The 19,842-nt window shown below is 44.5% G+C and overlaps 1 protein-coding gene across 1 annotated transcript in view; it reads right to left on the bottom strand.

Moving 5' to 3' along the window:
* Hipk2 (homeodomain interacting protein kinase 2) overlaps window positions 1-19,842 on the bottom strand; it is a 63,754-nt gene that overhangs the window by 41,065 nt on the left and 2,847 nt on the right. The window contains exons 2-7 of the mRNA XM_029535268.1: window positions 19,523-19,642; window positions 17,768-17,854; window positions 15,164-15,348; window positions 9,448-9,610; window positions 3,346-3,553; window positions 2,389-2,510 (exon numbers count right to left, since the gene is read on the bottom strand). Of these exons, the coding sequence (XP_029391128.1) occupies window positions 2,389-2,510; window positions 3,346-3,553; window positions 9,448-9,610; window positions 15,164-15,348; window positions 17,768-17,854; window positions 19,523-19,642 (885 nt within the window). The remainder of the gene's footprint in view (window positions 1-2,388; window positions 2,511-3,345; window positions 3,554-9,447; window positions 9,611-15,163; window positions 15,349-17,767; window positions 17,855-19,522; window positions 19,643-19,842) is intronic.

Consider the following 19,842-nt stretch of genomic DNA (forward strand, 5'->3'; position numbering starts at 1 on the left):
CTTAAGACCCATCCCATAGGCAAGCACCAATCCCTAACATGAGAAACAGGATAGCCAGTGCTACACAGAGAAAAAAAAAATAAAAAAAAAAAAAAAAAAAAAAAAAGGATGGTTTGACCTATAAGTGTCAACTTAACTGTTAAGGTAGTTTCCCAAAAGGTTGTCCCAAAGTGTTCTCAAATCAGATAAGGATTCCCTAAGAAAGGCAAATCATGCTATTTCGCATTTATGAACACAGATGAAAAACTACTAATCATAGCAGTAGCAAACTGAGCTCAAAAAGGCATGTTATCATATCAAGCACAACACGATCGAATAACGCTTCTCATAAATGTAAGGGTAATCTGACACTACAAAACCTATCAACAGATTAGGGAATGAAGTCACATGGTTATTCACATAGATGAGAAAAGTATATTTGATATATAGAATATTTATTTAAAAATTAAAATATGACACTGTCTCTATTAACTACTTAGAGGAAATAAAATGTGTAATAGGAAATAGCTTCAACAACTTCATTTAGAAAGCAAACTAGACAGAAGTAAAAGACCCCTGATTTTCTCTGTTATTAAACATCATTTAGACTGCCCTACTCAGTCCAGGATATATAAGCAATAGAAAAAAGTACAAGGTTTGAAGATTAAGAAACAAAACTATTATTTGGAACTACAAAGACTTGTCTACAAGGCAAATTCAAAAGGATTCACAAAAACAGAAGGCTAACTACGTAACAAGCTTAATAGACCCAAATCAGCTATATTCCTATAGACTAAAAGCAAATGAGTACAAGTACAATTAATAAAATCAATATAACAAAATATAAAGCATTTATTATTTATTTTTATGTATACGGGTATTTTGCCTACATTTCTGTACAATATGTGTGTGGCAGTGCTCACAGAAACCAGAAGAGGCAGTCATTGGATTCCCTAGAGTAGGAGTTGTGAACAACCCTGTGGGTGCTGGGAATTGAGCCTAGGGCCTCTGGAAGAGCCAGTGCTCTTAACTACTGAGTCATCTTTCTAATCCCACAAGTTTGCTTGCCCACCTGCCTGCCTGTCTCCTTTCCTTTTCTTTCTCTTCTTTCTCCTCCTCCTCCTCCTCCTCCTCCTCCTCCTTCTCTTCTTCTTCCCCCCCTCCTTTTTCTTTTTATGGATAAATTATGGTAAAATGCATATAGAAATGAAAAGAGACCGGAATACCTAAGGAAAATTTGAAGAACTGTAAAAGAACATTCCCTACCAGATACCATGAGACAGTGAAGACTGGATATTAGAGAGGCCAATGAACTACAAGAAAGCCAAGGGCAGACCTATGCAATTTGACATCCTATAACTTAAAATGACGAAAACCACTTCTATAAACAAACTATTCTGAGAACAATTTGGGGAAGTCTTTTGGGAAACTCCTTCACTTAAACATAAAGCCGACACTAACAGGGCAAGCCATCTTGATGCCGGCAAGCAGAAAGATGACACAGAAGTGGTCTAAGATGGTGGGAAAATACAGACATCTGTGTCACATGTCTAGAGTATGTCTTGGTTCTGATGGTTCTGACATCTAGTTATTGTTTTTGTTTTAAGACAGGTCCTACTGTTTGGTGCAGGATGGCCTAGATTCACTATATAGCCTAGCCTAGTCTAGAACTCTCAGTTCTCCTGCCTCAGCCAGCTATGTATGGTATGACAGGTGTGTGCCACCACACCTGGCTGCTATATGGCTCTCAGCAAGTCCCTATGTTGGTCAAGTAGTGACAAATATATGGCAAAAATGTTGTGAGAATTAAACAAATTAACTGTAAAATGCCTGGCATAAAGAAAATAAATACACTTGCCTTTGGATCAAGTGTCTTTAAGGAGTGGCTTCTGGTATTGCACCAGTACTGTTAGTATAAATTGTAATACTTCATACATTTTCATTTTTTATCTTTGTAATCTTATTCTACAGTCAGACCATCTATATGGATAAAAGAGGAAGGTCCCAGCCCACAGCTTCTGCATGTCTGGTTTTCCCTGCTCTACAAATGAGGGAATAATCTCCAGGGCTCTTTGACTCTAAGAACCACTTCCACTGACTTGCCTTAGGTCATTGAGAATTGCTAGCAGATTTAGGATTAAAACCTAGGTTCCCTAGATGAACTTGTTTTACAAAGGTACAATAATAATTTCCCTAGACTCCGAGACTATCTAAATTTCTTCTTGGAATTGTCACTAGACACTTAGGGAGGTAATTCACTTGGGGATCATTTAGAACATTCCTGACATATTCCAATGTCCTGACAAATTCCACCTGCTCCTCACCAGGGAGTCAGTAGAGATATATGTCTGTCTTTTGGGAAAGCATTAACACGGATGATAGGAAATGAGCAACACAGAAGAGAATTACCTGAGCAAGCAGGCCTGGTTGGATCTGAAGAGGCTGAGCTCCTGGAGCCTGGGTGACGATGGGGACAGCATTTTCCATCCGCACTGAGTAGCCAGCGTGCTTGGAGGGAGAGGCCTGCAGGCCTGTTCAGTATATGGTGAGGGACAAGAAGGAGGTGAATGACAGAAACAGTGAGACCCTTCCAGGCAGCTAGCAAGCTTTACAGCTCAGCCACAGGGTGTTTGTCTTTTAGCTTCTAACAAGTTAAAAGGAGTCCCCTACTACCCACAAACACCCCCAACCAAATATTAAAGCATGTGTGGCCAAAACCAGGACAGTTAAAATGACAAATTACAAGAGGAAAACAATGGTTGCTGCCCATCGAGATAACTGAGTGTCACGGCAAAGGGTTCTGGGGACATCGTCCCTGGAGGGCTCCCTCTGGATTGTATGGCTGGTATCTGAGCATACATGACCTTGAGTTTTCTGTGTAAAGTGTGACAAGGTACACAGTCATCTCTAGCTGCTTCAGGTCCACAGGAAAAGAGCTCTGGGATCATGGCCAAAGGGGAGGCAGCCTTGGGAGGCACCATTCAGACAAATTTATATTCTCCACATGAAGTGGGCCTATGCTGGCTGTCAGAGACTGGCAATTTTCTACAGATACTGTACAGAGAGCATTTCACGTGAGGAAAGCTGGAGCTGACATCAGCATAACAATGGACTAGACAATGTGCCTCTTTACAGGCAGCTGGCTAGAGCCACAGTGCTGGCAGGTGCTGAGAACAACAACAAATGGACTTGGTACTAGAGCATAAGCCGCATTGTTTCTAGGTTGGTGGCAATAGGAGACCAGCCTCCAAAGTCAGCAGTAGCAGCATTCTTAGGAAGGGCTTTCTTCCCCGACAGGGAGCACTCCAGGAAGTAGCAGGGGTTAGAGCCTTAAAGGTGGTCCTGCAAGAAGCAGTTCAGCCTTACCTTGGAAGCCAGGGGGACACACGATGAGAGCTTGCTGGAAGGGGTCAGGTCGGGCACAAATTTGGGCTGTTCCCGTCTGCAGGGGCATGCTCCGAGGGGCCACTGCGGCCATGGATGCCGCTGAGGGCTGGTAGAGTGCAGATTGGTAGTTTAGTATGGAGACTTCGGGATTGGCTAAGGAAAGAGTGGCACTGGAGGTGGTGGGAGCCTAAAGGAATGACGGGGATTAAACAAAAATAAACAAAAATAAAAAATGAGGGAGGCGGTATGTTGGGAGACACGAATCTACATCAAACAAATGAATTTAAAGGAGAGTAAATCAAGAGCAAAAAAACAAAAAAACAAAACAAAACAAAAAACCAAGAAGAAGGGCAGGAATCCAGCTGAGCCCTCATTCCTGTGGGACCCACACCCCTCACTACTGAGAAGTTAGCTTAGTCTAGGAAACCATCTGGTTGAGGGGCTGGAATGTAGCTCAGTAGGGTGTTTGCCTAGCATGCATGGTGCCCTGGGTTCAATGCATAAAAACAGCCATGGTGGCAAATTCCTGTAACCTCAGCACTCAAGAGGCTGAGGCTGGAAGATCAGAAGTTTAAGGTTATCTTTGGCTATATATTGAGTTGAGGCTTACCAGTGCTACAGACAACAACAACAACAACAACAACAACAACAACAACAACAACAGATCAAAATGAACGTCTCTTTTCATCCTAGCTGGGTAGGTTTGGGCTGAGAGCCTTTGTATTTCTTGGATTCGACGGTGGAATGTGATGATGGAGAGGGTAGGACAAGCTAAGCCCCACCTTCCTTCTCCATGTCTTAGCTTGGCTCCTCCAACTTGAGGGGTTTCAGATGCACTTGCACTGTGCAGCCAGCCCACAAACCCTACTCAGCCTCCTCTCCCTTGGGTGAAGTAGTCTATGCTAGGTAGGACAAATCCTCGAAGAGGGTCCTCAGGCCTGGGTCCTATATAAACAGATCTTAGCTTGGAAGCCTATGTACCAGAAGGGAAGCCCAGGCAGAGTCTGCAAGGAGCCTCTTGCTCAGACGAAGGACAGTGCTGTGTGCAGACACCCTAAGCCCACTGTAGGACCTGCTACTGTAAAAGCAGTCGATGGCAAACATCAGGATCTCTCTTTTGAAACTGAACTTGTAATGGAGACAAAGCTGCAGAAGGGAAGCAAACTGTTGGGGATTCATTTGTTTTTCTCCTTAGCCTTCTGTATGTAGAGAGGCAGCAGTTAGCAATGGCTTCCTCCAGACTGAAGCGGTCTACGAGGAATTGTACCCTCTAGAGGTTGTAAGGACTAAGGGTTAAGGTGTAACCCTTAAGGAGCAGGTGGGCTCTGAGTAAATGCTCACGTATGTTTGGCCACATACACTTTAATATTTTGGGGGTGTGTTTGTGGGGGTAGGGGACTACTTTTTAACTTGTTAGAAACTAAAAGGAAAGTGTCCCATGTAAAAGAACGCGTAGATAAAGAGAATTTCAAGTGGAGTTAATGTCAAATTTCATAAAAATGTCAAGCCCTTGTTTCTCTTTCTCTTTTTTGTGGTGCTGCAGAAATCAAACACTAGGCACTTCCACTACTGAGCTATGTATCTAGTCCTACATTGCTTTTTATACTTAGATTTTGTGCTGGATTTTGGTTCAAGACAATACATTTATTTGAAAATTATTACCAATTCCTATAGCATACTTTTTTAGATTTTGAGCTGCATATTCTAACTGTGTGTGCATTTTCAGCAATCCTCGCAGTGCCTCCTGGAAGTATGGTGGGGGCATGTATGTACACGTAGGAGCTGGTGTCTGTACTGATGACAACACCCAGCTCCAGTTTTCCCCACCATTATTCTTCCTGGCAGCTAGCTCCCTTACCACATTTTCCACTGTCATCTCAGACACTATGAGCTCAGGCCCTGAGGGTTTCCTGCTGGAGGCCATGGCACCAGTCTCTTCCCATTTGCCTGGGCTTTCCCATCCTCTGATCAGTCACTGTTCCCCATGCCTCTGCCTTCCAATACCCCTACAACAATGGGCTGTTTTTAGTTGTTCTCTGGTGCCCAGGTCCTGTAAGCCCCTGGCCAGTGATTCCCTGCTCTCTACTTCTCTTTCAGTACTTGGGCACAGGATCATTTTCTTTTTTAATTTTTAAAAAACATGTATGGGTGTTTTGCCTGCATGTTTGTCTGTGTACCATGTGTGTGCCTAGTGCTCACAGAAGCTAGAAAAGGACACTGAATTTCCCGGAACTGGAGGCACAGATGGTTACTACTGCAGGGATCTGGGGTCCCGCTTGGGGTTCAATACTAATAAGGACACTGAGACACCTATATAGTTTAAGTCTGCTAGTCTGTCTGTGGGGGCAGGCTCCTGGTTAGCCTCTCACTTAAGTCAGCTTCTCCGCATTGTGTCTCTCTCCGTGTGGCTCGCTCTGCTCTACCTCCCCACCTTGCTCCTGCTCTTCCTTCTGTCTCCTGTGTCTGTCCTTTTGCCTGGTCAGTCTGCCCCAGCTCTGCCAGCTCTTTATTCTGCAGAAGGCCACACTCTTTACTCCTCCAGTCGGAATCAGTCAGCAGCAGGATGATACCCAGCCCACTTTCTGGGTTGTCTCTTGGCACTGAGGGCTATGTGACCTTCCCCATAGCAGCCTGCCTTTCTTTTTTAGGCAGGTGAGGAAGAGACAAACATTTACATATCCTGCTAGCCTGTGCTGACCCAGCAACTGACAATTGAGAACACAGGGACACACTTTTTCATACCCAATAAATATAGTATTTGTGGGGGTCATTCCTACAGGTTATGTATGAGCCACAACATGGGTCTAGGGATTGAACCCAGGTCCTTTAGAAGAGCAGCCAGTGCTCTTAACCACTAAGCCATCTCTCCAGCCTTGAATCATTCTCTCTTAAAGACCACTTTGCACATTAGCACCCTACTTTGCACGTAAGCACCTGCTCAAAACTTCCAGTAATGGCCTCATGAATGCAGTGTATGCATCTTGACCCAGTACCTTTTGCTTTCTATAGACCCTTAGGTACCTTCCTAGTCTGGTTGTTTTCCTAGCCTACTGTGAATATAGGCTAGTCATCTCATAGGAATCCTGTGGCCCACAGAGTAATCTCTGAGCCTTTGTGCTTTGGGGCCAGCCTTGGGACCAGGGCTCCAAAGCAGAACCTTCCCAGACAGTAGAGTTGAGCTATTCCTGTGTGTTCTTGTACAGTAACCTGTGACTGTGTGGCTCAATGCCTGCCACAGTGTGCTGGGCAGTGTGGTCAGCACCCTGACTGATGCCTCCTTGGAAGAAGGACTTGTGGGGGAGGACTTGTGATCCTCTGCTTGTTTGCCTTACTGACCTTATGTGTGTAGCCTGGATCTGGATCTGTTTTCAGCTCATATACTGCTTTTCCAGGAGTGGAACTCATGTCATGATATGAGTGCCAGCCCCCAGAGTGACCAGTAGGCATGCTGACCGTTTCCCTCAGTTTCTGATCCTGCTTAGGAATCAGCTGATGAAAGGATATGTGATGGTGTGGGTGATTTTTACCCTGTCCTCTGTGGTTCTAAGAGCTGTTTTGGATAACAAAGAGAAATAAGAAGAAAAAAATAAGTTCATTGGTAACTTATGTTATAAAGATAGGCCCAAGTGGGTTTGGATGCAGTTGTAATAGACATTTCAATTATTGACATCTCTAAGAACAGGATGTAAGCCTGACCTATAAATTCAGTTAAAATTCTTGGTAGAAGGATATATCCCTAAAAAAAGACACCTTGGAAATGTTAATAAAGAGGCTGACCTTAAGGATTAAACCAAGAACACGCAGGAAGGACTCCCTACTCAATGTTACTAATACTTTTTGAAAGTACATAGCAATTATGATATATTGGACCAACTGTCTTGAGACATAAACAATTATAGATTAGTGAGCACTTAGAAAAGTGTTAGTCTACTGGATATATGTTAAGAGCAACAAAGAACTAATTCTGTGTCCTTCCACTAACATAAATCTGTAGGTGAATTTTGTTGCTTTTAAACATTCAATGTTTAGGGTGAGCAGAACTCCAAGGGTCCCATGGAGTGAACACAGCACTGGGTTACTAGTGTGCAAAGGAAGTTTTGTTGAACTTAGAGAGCAGAGGCTGTCTAGGAGGTACCGGCTGAGGATTTCCACAGGATTTATCTGTGAATCAGTGTGTGTGCTTCAAGGCTGCAGACCCTGACACCAGGCTGCTGGAGTCCAAGCAAACTATCGCATATGTACTAACGTGGCCTTTGTTAAGAGGATTAATCACTTTATCTCAATGTCTTCCTCTAAAATGACAGTGACAATACGTATTCCACATGGATGCTGGGAGGACTGAATGGTGCCATGCTGAGAAAAGTCTGAGCCAATGCTTACTGCCAGAACTGTAGTCACTTTGTAACAGTATCAGAGGAGGGGAAGCATGCCTTAGTGCTTAAGTCTAGGTTATAATCTGAATTTGTTTTTCTGATATATTTAACACTTCCAAGTTCAGATGATGGAGAGTTTGCTCTCCGGATCTTGGTTTTGTAGGATAGCACTTCATCTTCTCAATGCTTAGCCTACATCACACTAAGTTAACAGCCTTTTTTTCCTCTGGTCCTACCTAGCAACCTTGCAAGTCTCAGTGTCATGGAGAAGGGAGGTGCCCTTACTTGGGACCTGCCATTGTGTTCAGTTTTGGTGATACTCTTTGGGACGGATGTGAGGCTATCATATCACAGGAAACATAGAGGTGGGCTGCTCTGATGTGGACAGGGAGCTACCCTATAGACCTCAGTCTGAAGGCTATAAAGAGATCTATAGAAGGGCTGGTGGGGTGGGGGAGTCACCTGACCTGATACATGATCTGAGGAGTGCCCGTCCCTGTGTGCTGTCTTACATAGACTGGTATTGGAAGGGACAGATAGATGGCAGATGGGAACAAAGAATTTGAGGTTAGAGCGTTAGGATTAAGAGTCTCCTAAGGACTGATGGGAAAACAAGCCTCAAGGTAATGAAGAAAGCATCAGTGGTTGCTTTGAGAAGCTCTAGATGGAAAGGCCTTAGCTTGAGGGCTAGTTGAAGGGCTGGTAAGAAAAGTCTTTGACCCTAAGCACAAGGGTACAGTGTGAGCTTTTCACTGGACAGATAGCGTCAGGAACACTGATGGCCTCCAGGGGGCAGCAGATTCCAGATGGCACTCAGTCCAAACAGAGAGAGTTAGCAACTAGAATTCAAGCTAAGAGGGGACAGCCCAGTAAAGCTCAGCGAATAAGAGCAATGCTGAAGGCAGGGGCCAGTGACTCCTTAGTGATGGGAGATCCCCAGCCAACAAAAGTGGACAGCCAGCTGTGGCATTCACACAGTAGGTTTTCATACTTATTCCTCTGCTCTGAAGGTGTATGTCCTTATGCAGAGGTATGAACAACACAAAGGACACGGTTGTCATTACAGATTGGTATTAGGGCTGAAGAGTCTGGGAACGCTTCTTTGGGGGGACTTATAAGACTGGAAGATGGGAGTAACAGTTCAAGCCTCTCAGAGTCTAGAGGTGGGAGAATTAGGATGTGGAGATTCTTCATTCAGTACCTATTTTCTGAGTGTATTTTCTGTCTGTATTTCAGACATCGTTCTATGTTGCCGAGCCTACCAATCTGCAGAAGGTTGAAAATCCACATGAAGGGAACCTCAGCTTCCTGTATCCCTTGGGAAAAGCTGCTAGAACTCCGGTGACAGACCTATGAGCTGGCTTTTCTATGACTTAGAGAATGAACAGCTTTTCCTCTCCTGAATACAGACAGCATGGACATAGGATGCAGGGAGGGACTCCTGCTAGCTCTGGTTCTACAATTTTTTAGCAGGCTCTTTCCCCCCATATCTGCTCAGAGAAAAATGGGAAGGGACACCATCTCAGGAAACAGTCCCAGTAGTCAAGACAGAGACCCCCACTTGGCCTCTTAAAAAAAAGGCTGAGGAAGCAGGTACTTCAGCTTACAGCCCCAAAAGGACAACATGGGGAAGACTGTTGGGGTTTGGAGGGGTATCTGAGTCCTCATGGTTAGCCCCACCCACCTTTCCCTGGTGCCTGCCACTCACCTGGTTATGGACAGTGGTCAGCTGGTTGTTAAAGGTCATGGTCAAGTTGGTGGATGTGCTGGGGGCCACGTGTGTGATGAAAGGTGTTTTGCTCTGGTTCACTGTGTCATACATATTCACCCGGCGCTTGCAAATCTCCATGTTTTGGAAACAAGATTTGACACTATACATGCAAAAGGTGGAGGCAGAGACACATGAACAAGAAAGGGGGTGAGGTGGGGGAAGGAGAGAAAAGAGAGAGAAAAAGAGAGAATGGTTAATCCAGTAAGCAAAACAATCACTAAATATCTACATTATCTTCAAACATCCTAGCTTTCCCCAAGTGTGCTACTGAACTGTCAGCACTGTGTGAGCAAATTTCCCATTGTCTTGCTGTTCTTTTCCTGCCTTGGATGGACAGACTCCCATATCACACACATGCTTCACTGCATCTCCCCCTCCCCCCATTACCTTTTCTCATTGCTCATTCTAAGTGTAGTGCTTGACCAACGAGATAAACTTTCCAACTAAGGACATTGGGAGCTGCTACAACCTACTTGCCTTCCTTAGGGCCAACTTGTCTAGCCTCTCACCATTCTAGCAACCCATGGGCTACTAGCACCATCTAGAGGTCAGCCAAATAATTCTCCCATCCAGGGCCATGAACTTAGGCTGATCTGACTCAGCAGAACCTGTCACGCAATGAAAACAACGGTAATGGTTACTAATTTTTACTGAGAGCAGTGATATGTGTTTGCAAGCTCCTATTCAGCCTTGCACCATCCACAAGACAGAATTAAGATCATTGTTCCAATTTTACAAGTGAAGCTAAAGGTCTAAGATAGATAACGTGCCAGACAGATAATCACTAATTGGCAATTCACACCCCTCCTTCTCTTCTACACATTCTTAACTTCCTTAATCCTTTCTTTTGTCCTAATTCTTGTCTAGTTCCATGAAGTAGAATTCTCTTCTCGATTTTCTTCCTGAATCAAAACTAACCCCTAATTACACAGGCATTGAAGGAGCACAGGTCTGAACATGAAGGCTTTTAGTGGCCTCTGCCATCCCATAAGCATCCACTGTGTTCTGCTCACTTCATATGCTGCTCCTCATGAGCTTCTGCCTTTTCTGTTGCTGTGGTCACTTTTGCTCAAGTGAGACAAAGCCTCATTTAATCTATGATTTAAAATGTCTGTTACAATAACTGGATATAACAAGGTAACACTTTTCTATCACTGTATACTATACAGGTATGCTCTATTTTGAACTAAATGGATGTTTTTAGGCTATCCCAGATTATTATTTTCATGAAAGATACATTCCAAATTTCAGAAATTGAATCTAGTCATGACCTAGAGAGTCCTACTTCTTTCTAAGTTAATGACTATTTATACTGGCCACTTGATACACAATGCATGGTGAGTAAACTGGTAGTCCTAGTGAGAAGAGACAGCATGCCTGAAGGTCGTGGCGAGTACCAAGTGCAATGCTGCATGCTTTCACACTGAGCTGAAGATGATAAAATGATGTGGATACATTCTTTTTGAAATGCATTTAAAGCATTCAATGATTTTATGATGGTTCAATGTATAGTTTTCAGGCTCTAGAGTTTTTGTTTTTGTTTTTTGTTTTTTGTTTTTCTACAATGGGCTAAAATTTGACTGTTAGGATAAGACTAACACTTTTACTTTGGGTTAGTTTATAAAACAACTGGCTTTTACAAATATGTACACCAAAATCTTGGTGTAGAAAAATGAGTGGTTTTGCTTTTACCTGCAAAACCTTATGTTAGAGCAGCTTAAGCTCAGGCCCACGGGTGGGGTCCACAGCAGGCTGGGTAGGCCTGAAGGCTTGTTCCCACTCTAGAGTTCTTCATGGTCTTCTGGGAACCTACAAAGATTCAGCCTACTCTCAGGTAGGCCTAGGGTAAGGTAACCTGCCTTTCCGTAGGGCTGACCTTCTAAGTTCTAAATTGCCACTGCTCCCAGTGAAACACTCTACAGAAACTTCCTTACTAAACAAAGAACACAGCCCTGCTCATCTAAGCTCCCAGGTTTTGGGTGACTGTTTGACTGACAGGGCAGATGGCCAATAGGAGCTCTCTGAAGCACCTGCCTCCCTCATCCCCCACCTCACTGTTTCCCTATCATCTTTCTTTATTCCTAAAGTTAAAAAGGATGGCTTTGTGGGGATTTGCTTTCTTCTCATGGGACAGACTGACACCTTCTTAACTGCCTCCTGTTGAGAAACAGCATAGGTGTTATACTTTGAGTTTGGAAGGACTGGGTGCAGAGTTCCTCTTTGCACTGGAACTTGACTGTTTCAAATGTTCTCTGAATCAAAGAGATACTGTCTGGTCTTGCTGTGCAAGTTGACTTACTTCACTAACTGCTATGGAAAAGAACTGACTTAAAAGATACACTTTATGGTGGTTGTGGCCCACTTGTTAAGCTGGGAGAGGTTGGGTCCAGCCTGGAAACTCAGTCAAATCTAAGTTTGGTCATAACGTTGCTGACTGTGGCCTTCAAATATCTATCTATCTCCAGGCTCTTCTCACAGCAGTCCTTACCCCAGGTCCTGAAAGAACCTTTCCTGAGCATGCTGCTGTCCCTGCGGAAATGCGAGGATGTGGCTCTATTCTCTCATGTCCCAGTGCATCACAGTTAAGGTTAAGGTGATCTAACCCACTTCCCATTCACAGAAGCCCCGTTCTCTCCCTCTCATCCCCGGAGGCCTTTCCAGCAGCCTGGTCTTCCTCTCCAAGCAGGTGGAAAGCTGATGAGGCCATCCTGATAACCTGTCAAAACCTACATTTCCTATCTCAGGACCTTGCTCTCACCCTTACCATTCCTTCCTTGGGCTGGCAGCCCTGGACTTTCTTCAGTCAAGCTCAAGCACCCTGTTTCCCTGGCCTCATTCCCCACGCTTCTGGTGCATTGGACTATAACTATTATCATAACTCTCTCTAGAGTGGAGCAGAGGACACTCATTGGGATCTACTGAGTTAACCTTCCCTTAGGTGAGCCATCAGTAGCATCCATTTGGGAGTATAATCACTATTATCACCAGCATATCCAACTGCCTCATCCATGGGTCATTCTCTCTGAGCAACTTGGCAGCAAGTCAACCTGGACAAACTCAGCTGTTTTCTCTACGCTTCACTTACGCCATCAATGTATGCTCGGACCCAAATGTTCAAAGCTCTTCCCACTTCCTTCCCTCTCCTAGGACTACAGCACTGTGTATTCCTGCACACCTATCTTTCTCCTATATTTCTCTGGTTAGTTCGCTATCATGTTCTGCACAAGTTACCAGGACCAACTCTCTCTCTCTTTCTCTCTCTATCTCTCCCCTCCCCCTCTCTCCCTCCTTCTGCCTTCCTCTTTCCCTCCCTCACATATTGCTTTTCTTATTTCTCTTTGTTTCTTTCTTAATATTCCTTTTTGCATGTGTATGTGTGTAGGAGCATATGTGTGTTTGTGGATATGTGGGTGTGCATGTAGAGGTCAAAGGTTGATATAGTATCTCTTTTTTATTCCTAAAAAGATTTATTATATATGTGTTTCTGCCTGCATGAATTTATGTGCATCACGTGTGTGCAGGTGTCTGAGAAGGCCACAGGGCACTGGAGCCTCTGGAGCTAGAGCTGCAGATGGCTGTGAGCTGCCTGATATGGATACTGGGAGCTGAACCCAGGTCCCCTGCAAGAGCAGCAAGTGCTCTGAACTGTTGAGTCATCTCTCTAGCCCCCAAGTCTTTCCTTGTTTTAACTTAATTTTTTAAAATTTATTATGTGTATGTGTGTTTTGCTATGTGTTTTTCTGTGCACTGCATATTTGCCTGGTGTTCAGACAGGCCAGAAGAAGGCACTGGGTCCCCTGAGACAAAAGTTATGGATCGTTGTGAGCTGCCATGTGGGTGCAGGGAAAGCAGAGTTAGCACGGAGCTGTCTCTGTGGCTTTCCTGAGTGCCTTTCCTGATGACCCTTCAAGCAGTCTAGCTAGCATGCTTGCTGCTGGGGTCCTCTATCTTCACCTCTTGAGCTCTGGGATTACAGGCAGACCACCTGACATTTACTGACCGCTGGAGATCCAACAGCAGTCCTCACATCTGTGTGACAAATGCTTTATCCACTAAGCCATCTCTCCAGCCACAATTATCATGTTCCACAATTATAAAGCCACCTTGTTCTCAACAGATGATGTCATCATCTACTTCTGAGACAGAAGCGGTCTGACAGGAACTCCCTCAACTTTCCTCTGCTATCCTGTGCACCTGCTGACACCCACATCTCTCCCACCATGTCATCTTTAGTGACAGGGTTCATCTCTCCACTCGGCAATAAACACCAACTCAGCAGAAACTGCTCACAAGTAAGTACCTTTTGCCTTGAACCTCTCATTTGCTACCAGATCCTTCCCATTAGTACTTCATAACTGTAACTTTGCAATTGTTATGAATCATGATGATATCTGATATGCAAGATGGTCTTTTTTTTTTTTTTTTTTTTGGTTTTTCGAGGCAGGGTTTCTCTGTGTAGCCCTGGCTGTCCTGGAACTCACTCTGTAGACCAGGCTGGCCTCAAACTCAGAAATCNGCCTGCCTCTGCCTCCCAAGTGCTGGGATTAAAGACGTGCGCCACCACGCCTGGCTGCAAGATGGTCTTAAGTGACCCCTGGGAAAGGAACATTTGAGCCCCAAAGTGGCTCCCAGTCAGGCTGAGAATGGCTGCTCTGATCTCTCCACACCCCCCATTTCTTCCTTCCTTTTCACAGTCTCACTTCTTGTAGTCTATTTCTCTGCTCTAACTTTATCTTTCAACCTGCCCTACAAGTTTCTGCTTGGAAATGGCTGTCACTAAAAGAACTGCCAAGATCTCAGACACTTTTTTCTAGATTACTAATACGGCAATAGGTTAGATCTGCATTCAACACGAGTTCAACCAGCCGTTCACCAGCCAGTCCTTTAACCAGCTGCATTGTGCTTGTGATAAAAGACAAAATCCTCCCTGAGCACGGCTTGTCCTAGCTTACTTCTGCGGCCTCGGCATGTTGCCCCCTGTTCCTAGGTCTGGTGTTCAGTCAAGCTGGAGAGTTCACACAGGCAGTGCCCTGACTTCTCACACCCATCTTTTCCCTCACCCTTCACAGGTTACATTCTTGGGTCTTCTGGCCTGCTGAGCAAGCTCCTTGTTGTATGGACTCATCATACCGCATTCCTTTCTTGGTAACAGCCACTGTCTTTTATCTTCTTCCCTGAAGACCATAGCTTAGCACAGAAGTACACAGTCCACTTTGTTCCTCTTTGTACCCCAGCGCCTGGTACAGCCCACAGTATGCCAAAGAAATGAAGCAAACTAGACAGTTCACTCTGGGACAGTTTTGGGACTAACCTTTGGCACTGATGCTAGATTGCTTTAGAACACTGCTGTTTTGCCCACTTCCCTTTGTGCGTTGATATCCAAGTTCATCTGGCCCCAAGGTCCCATGTTCCACCAATCCCTTCTTTATGGTACAAACTGTAGTCTTCAGCCCAACCTAGCCCCACAAGTGCTCTAAGTGCTTTGATGGGAAAGAGATCCTGATTTTGCTTACGTGCTGTATCTATAGCTGCTTTCAGCTATAACTGAGAACGGAGATGCAGTGTAGGAACCAGAGGGCTACAAAGCCTCAAGTATTTCCTATCTGGGCCTTTAAGTGTTGTCCTCGGTACAAAGCATAAGTAGGACACTTACTGAGTACTATGGGGAAAATCAAGCAGGTGTGTCATGGTGACAAAGGGGTGGTTCAGAGTTTCAATGGGAGTGATCCTCTTATCAGCATCTATGGTCAGCATCTTCTTTAACAGGTCAATGAACTCCCGTCGGTCTGCCTTCTCTACTAACATGTCACTCCCTTCCAAATCTGTTGTCATGTTCACCTGGAAGTAAGTGGGGACAGGTGAGTAAGAGTCATAGTATATCTTCTGATCTCAAGCTCCCATCCCAGGTGCCAGAGGGTAGACTGCCCCCCATGGTCCTGTGTGCTGCTACTGTCCATGGGTGATGGCTTCTTTTTTTTTTTTAAAGATTTATTTATTTATTATATGTAAGTACACTGTGGGTGTCTTCAGACACTCCAGAAGAGGGCATCAGATTTCGTTACGGATGGTTGTGAACCACCATATGGTTGACTGGGATTTGAACTCAGGACCTTTGGAAGAGCAGTTGGTGATCTTAACCACTGAGCCATCTCGCCAGCCCCAGGTGATGGCTTCTTATACTCTAGGAACAGAATGGCTGCGGGAGTTGGGTACTAGGTAGGAGTCGGGGCAGAAAGAGGCCACCATGGTTGACACCTGCACATACATCCCAGTGACAAGGCACAAAGCTGCTCCTGTTTTAACTGGCCAAGGTGAAATGCAGCTTTCATCACACCTTATTAAAAATAACCACAGGATGAAGGGTTCTGGAGGCCGATTGCATAACAGTGTGCATGCACTTAATTTTCCCCAAATTTACGTTTTAAAAAAGGCTAAGATGAGACACTTAATGCTATATGTGTTTTGCCACAAGCACACAACACACACACACACACACACACACACACACCCCGAAAGCTCCAAGATAAAGCAGTAGAAAAAGAAAAGATGGGGAAAAGTGTGTACAACCTCTGGAGAAGAAAAGAGCCTGGGTTCCCTCTTTCCCCATCTTTATGACGTCACCCTTCCCTTGGCCCCTGACTGGGACTAGAATGATTTCGGTCCCTGTGTTCCTGCCTCTGGCCAGGGAAGGGGTGCAGCTGAACACAGGGTTCCCCCCAAAGGCAGGCCTACTGGCATGGCCTCTGAAAGGCTTTGCTTTCCATGCTTGCTTTCTTTTTTTGTTTTTTTCAGGAGGGGCTCTGGAAAGCAATTTCAGTTTCCACAGGCTATCTAAGCTACTAATCAGCTGACAAGTGTACTTTACTCAGGACCAGGTTACACTCATCTGTGCTAAGAGGTGTGCTAAGTGTTTATTGGGCTACAGTCTTATTTCTCAGTGTTTAAAAGGAGCAGTCATTCTGGGTTGCTCAGAGTTTGGACTAGTCTCTACCTAAAAGTACCTGAAGATCTCGAATTATCTCTGATAGAAAGGTAAGGAAGGTCTGTAGTCTCTGCTAGTGAGCTAACAGTGACTGAGTGTGACGGTCTGAATTGTGCTTCCCCAAAGGCTAAATCCAAGTCCTAATCTGTGGAAGCTATGAATGTGACCTTGTTTAGCAATAGGGTCTTTGCAGATATAATCACGTTAAGATGAGGCCATATTGGATTAGGATGGTCCTGAACACAATAATCAGTGCTTTTATAGAAGAGATCTGACAGTGGGACCAGAGATGACACAGGGATAACAGCCATGTGGAGGGTAAAGCTGGATTAGAGTGATGTGGCTGCAAGTAAGGAATTCTGAGGCTGCCAGAGCCACAGGGAGGCAATCACATGGTTGCTGTCCACTAGGGCCTTCAAAAGGACTGTGGCCCCGAGGACACTGGCACCAGATGGTTTTAGCCTCCAGAACTATGAGAGAATACATGTGTGTTGTCTTAAGCCCTCCAGCTCACCTGATCTTGTTATGTAGGCCCTAGGAAACAGACACACTGAACCATGGGCATCAACTCCAATATACCAATGGGCTGGAGGTCTGAGCTCTGGAGCCAGTGCCTGCAAGCCCATGCAAGGCCCTTGGAACAGGTGAACATGAGGTTCCTGGTAAAACACTGAAGTAGCTACCCCCCACCACCAACCTGGTTTCTCTGTCTTCTACCCGAAGACTTGTTACTGGACCTTGACAACTCTCATAATTACTGAATGTCAGGTGCTCTATTTGTAGCCTAAGAGCCTTCTTAGCTTCCAAATCCCAATGCTTTGATAGTACACATTTATTATATTTAAACTGTATTAGGATTCAGGCCCTTTTAGCACCAGTAAGGTTGGCCACTACCTTACAAACAAGAAGCAATACAACGGAGCTATTCTTTCTAAAGAGTGGTTTCTGAGACCAAATGGTTTCTTACTAAGTATGTTATATGATTGTTCATAAGCAAAGGTAATGAGCACAGTTAAGTATATCACTGCTGGTGGGTTTTTACTTTTTATTTTCATTTATTGTTTTTAAACAAAAAACAGGGTTTCTCTACATATCTCTAGCTGTGCTGAAACTCACTATGTAGACTAGGCCAGCCCCAGCCTCAGAGATTCCACTTGCTTCTGCGTCCCAGAGTGGTGGGACTGAAGGCATGCCCTGCCCTGCAGCTGTTTTTTGTTTGTTTGTTTGTTTTGTTTTTTAAAGGGCCTGTATTGCATATTCACTCACAGAGCTTACCTGGGCCATATCATCCAAACAGTTGAAAATGTACTTTCTTGCTTCTTTTGACTTAATCCCCGTCTCTGCTTCATGGTCATCTGGTGTCTATTGGAAAAAGCAAAACCTGGTCAGTCAGACGGTACCTCTCAAGTCACTGATCTCCAGCTCCTGGGTTCCTGCTTCCACCCATGGTCTTTTCTCACTTTGCAGAGGAGGAGACTTTGGTTTCTCTGAAAGTGTCCTGCACAAGAGCTCCTTTCTCTGTCCATCCACATTAGCTCACCTTCCTTCCGCCCCAGACTCCCACTCATGCCCACTCTGGTATAGTTACCAAAGAATCTAAAGAGAACATGAGGCCACGACCTTCCTACTCTGCAGCTGAAGGTAAGATTCCACCCGGGAAGACCAGAGCCCTTTGTGACATACCTTAACATTACATTTTACTTAGCAATCCCATACACCTACAGCTCCTATGCTGTTTCAAGGCACATTAACTCACTAAATGCTCTTCACAACCACAGGCATTAGGATGACTGCTCTCCTCTTTTACTACATGGAAACACAAAAATAGAAAGTTCTGGGGTACTACCAACATTCCCAGTTTACAAGTGGCAGCTGTTTCCAGAGCCTGTATTCTATGCTGCTCTTTCAAAGACACTTACCAGCTATTGGCTAGGAAACTACTTTTCCTACTTGCCATGAGGTTTGGACTCATCAATGGATCTAAGGCAATTAATTCTGGATAAAGGCCAGCACACTTTAAGCAGTTCAAGCCCTAGGAACAGGTGAACATGAGGTTCCTGGTAAAACACTGAAGTAGCTACCCTCTACCACCAACCTGGGTTCTCTGTCTTCTACCTGAAGACTTGTACTGGACCTTGGCAACTCTCATAATTACTGAATGTCAGGTGCTCTATTTATAGCCTAAGAGCCTTCTTAGCTTTCAAATCACAACGCTTTGATAGTACATATTATATTTAATATGGCTGAGGTCTGTCAAAACCAAACCAAACCAAACCAAACTCAGTAAAACTCAACCTACTGCAAAAAATGAGCATACTATATACTTAAGTCTTTATTACTATCTCCTTCCCAGGAAAAGTATGTTAATTTTAATTACAAGACATAATTAAAGTAAAAGCAAAATATATTTCCATTAAGGTGAAGTCACCAAGAATTTATGGTATCCAGCAGGCCACTTCATTGTCCTAGATGAAGATCTGCTCTCTTCCCAGGGGTTTGTGACATTTGCATTGTGTAGGCTACTTTGCCTGCCTTGGAAAATCCCTCTGTACCCTACAGGGTCCAGCACAAGTATTGCTCCCTGCCCTTGGCCCTGGCTTGGCTTTTTCTTGGCTCACTTAGGTCACACTATTTCCCATGTTCTTTCCTTGTAGGAGGAAGATAGTCCATATGGTAGCCTAGAGCTTGGGGCACTGGTCCTGTTTTTCCATGGACAGTGGGTTCCTTAAGAGCATAGTGTGGCTGCTTCATCTGTCTAGCACGAAGCAGTCATGAAGGATCATGAGATTAAATTCCAGAAATTCAGCAGTCTTCCCATGGGACACAGTCTCTCACGCAGCAGTGAGTCAAGGAAACAGGTGTTTTCAAACATTCAGATCCTGCAACACCTATATTCACAACTCTATCCTAGATCCCCATTTTGCTGGCCAGATCAAAGTCATCAATTTGTAAATACCAAAAGTTCATTTTTGTCTTTCCTTCTTTCACTATTAGGCCATCAGTGTCGAAGTGAGGGAGTGTTTTTCCTACCTTTAGCCTCCACAAAGGATATGGTGAGTCTGTGTCACGGTTGAAAAACCTAGTTGTCTTTGTCCCTGCACTTAATAAATATTCAGCTGGTAAACCCTGTGTTTGTGAAATATACCGAATCTGCAAGAAAAGATGAAAAAGAGGTCAGGGCTTTTCCTGTCATGGTACATATGGTATACTGATGGCTCTAGTGGCTTTGAGAAAAATGGAATTAATTTTAGAGGAAAAAGAAGTAAAAAGAAAGAAAACACACACACACACACACACACACACACACACACACACACAGAGAGAGAGAGAGAGAGAGAGAGAGAGAGAGA

Source organism: Mus pahari, chromosome 2, assembly GCF_900095145.1.
Source record: "Mus pahari chromosome 2, PAHARI_EIJ_v1.1, whole genome shotgun sequence".
NCBI lineage: Eukaryota > Metazoa > Chordata > Mammalia > Rodentia > Muridae > Mus > Mus pahari.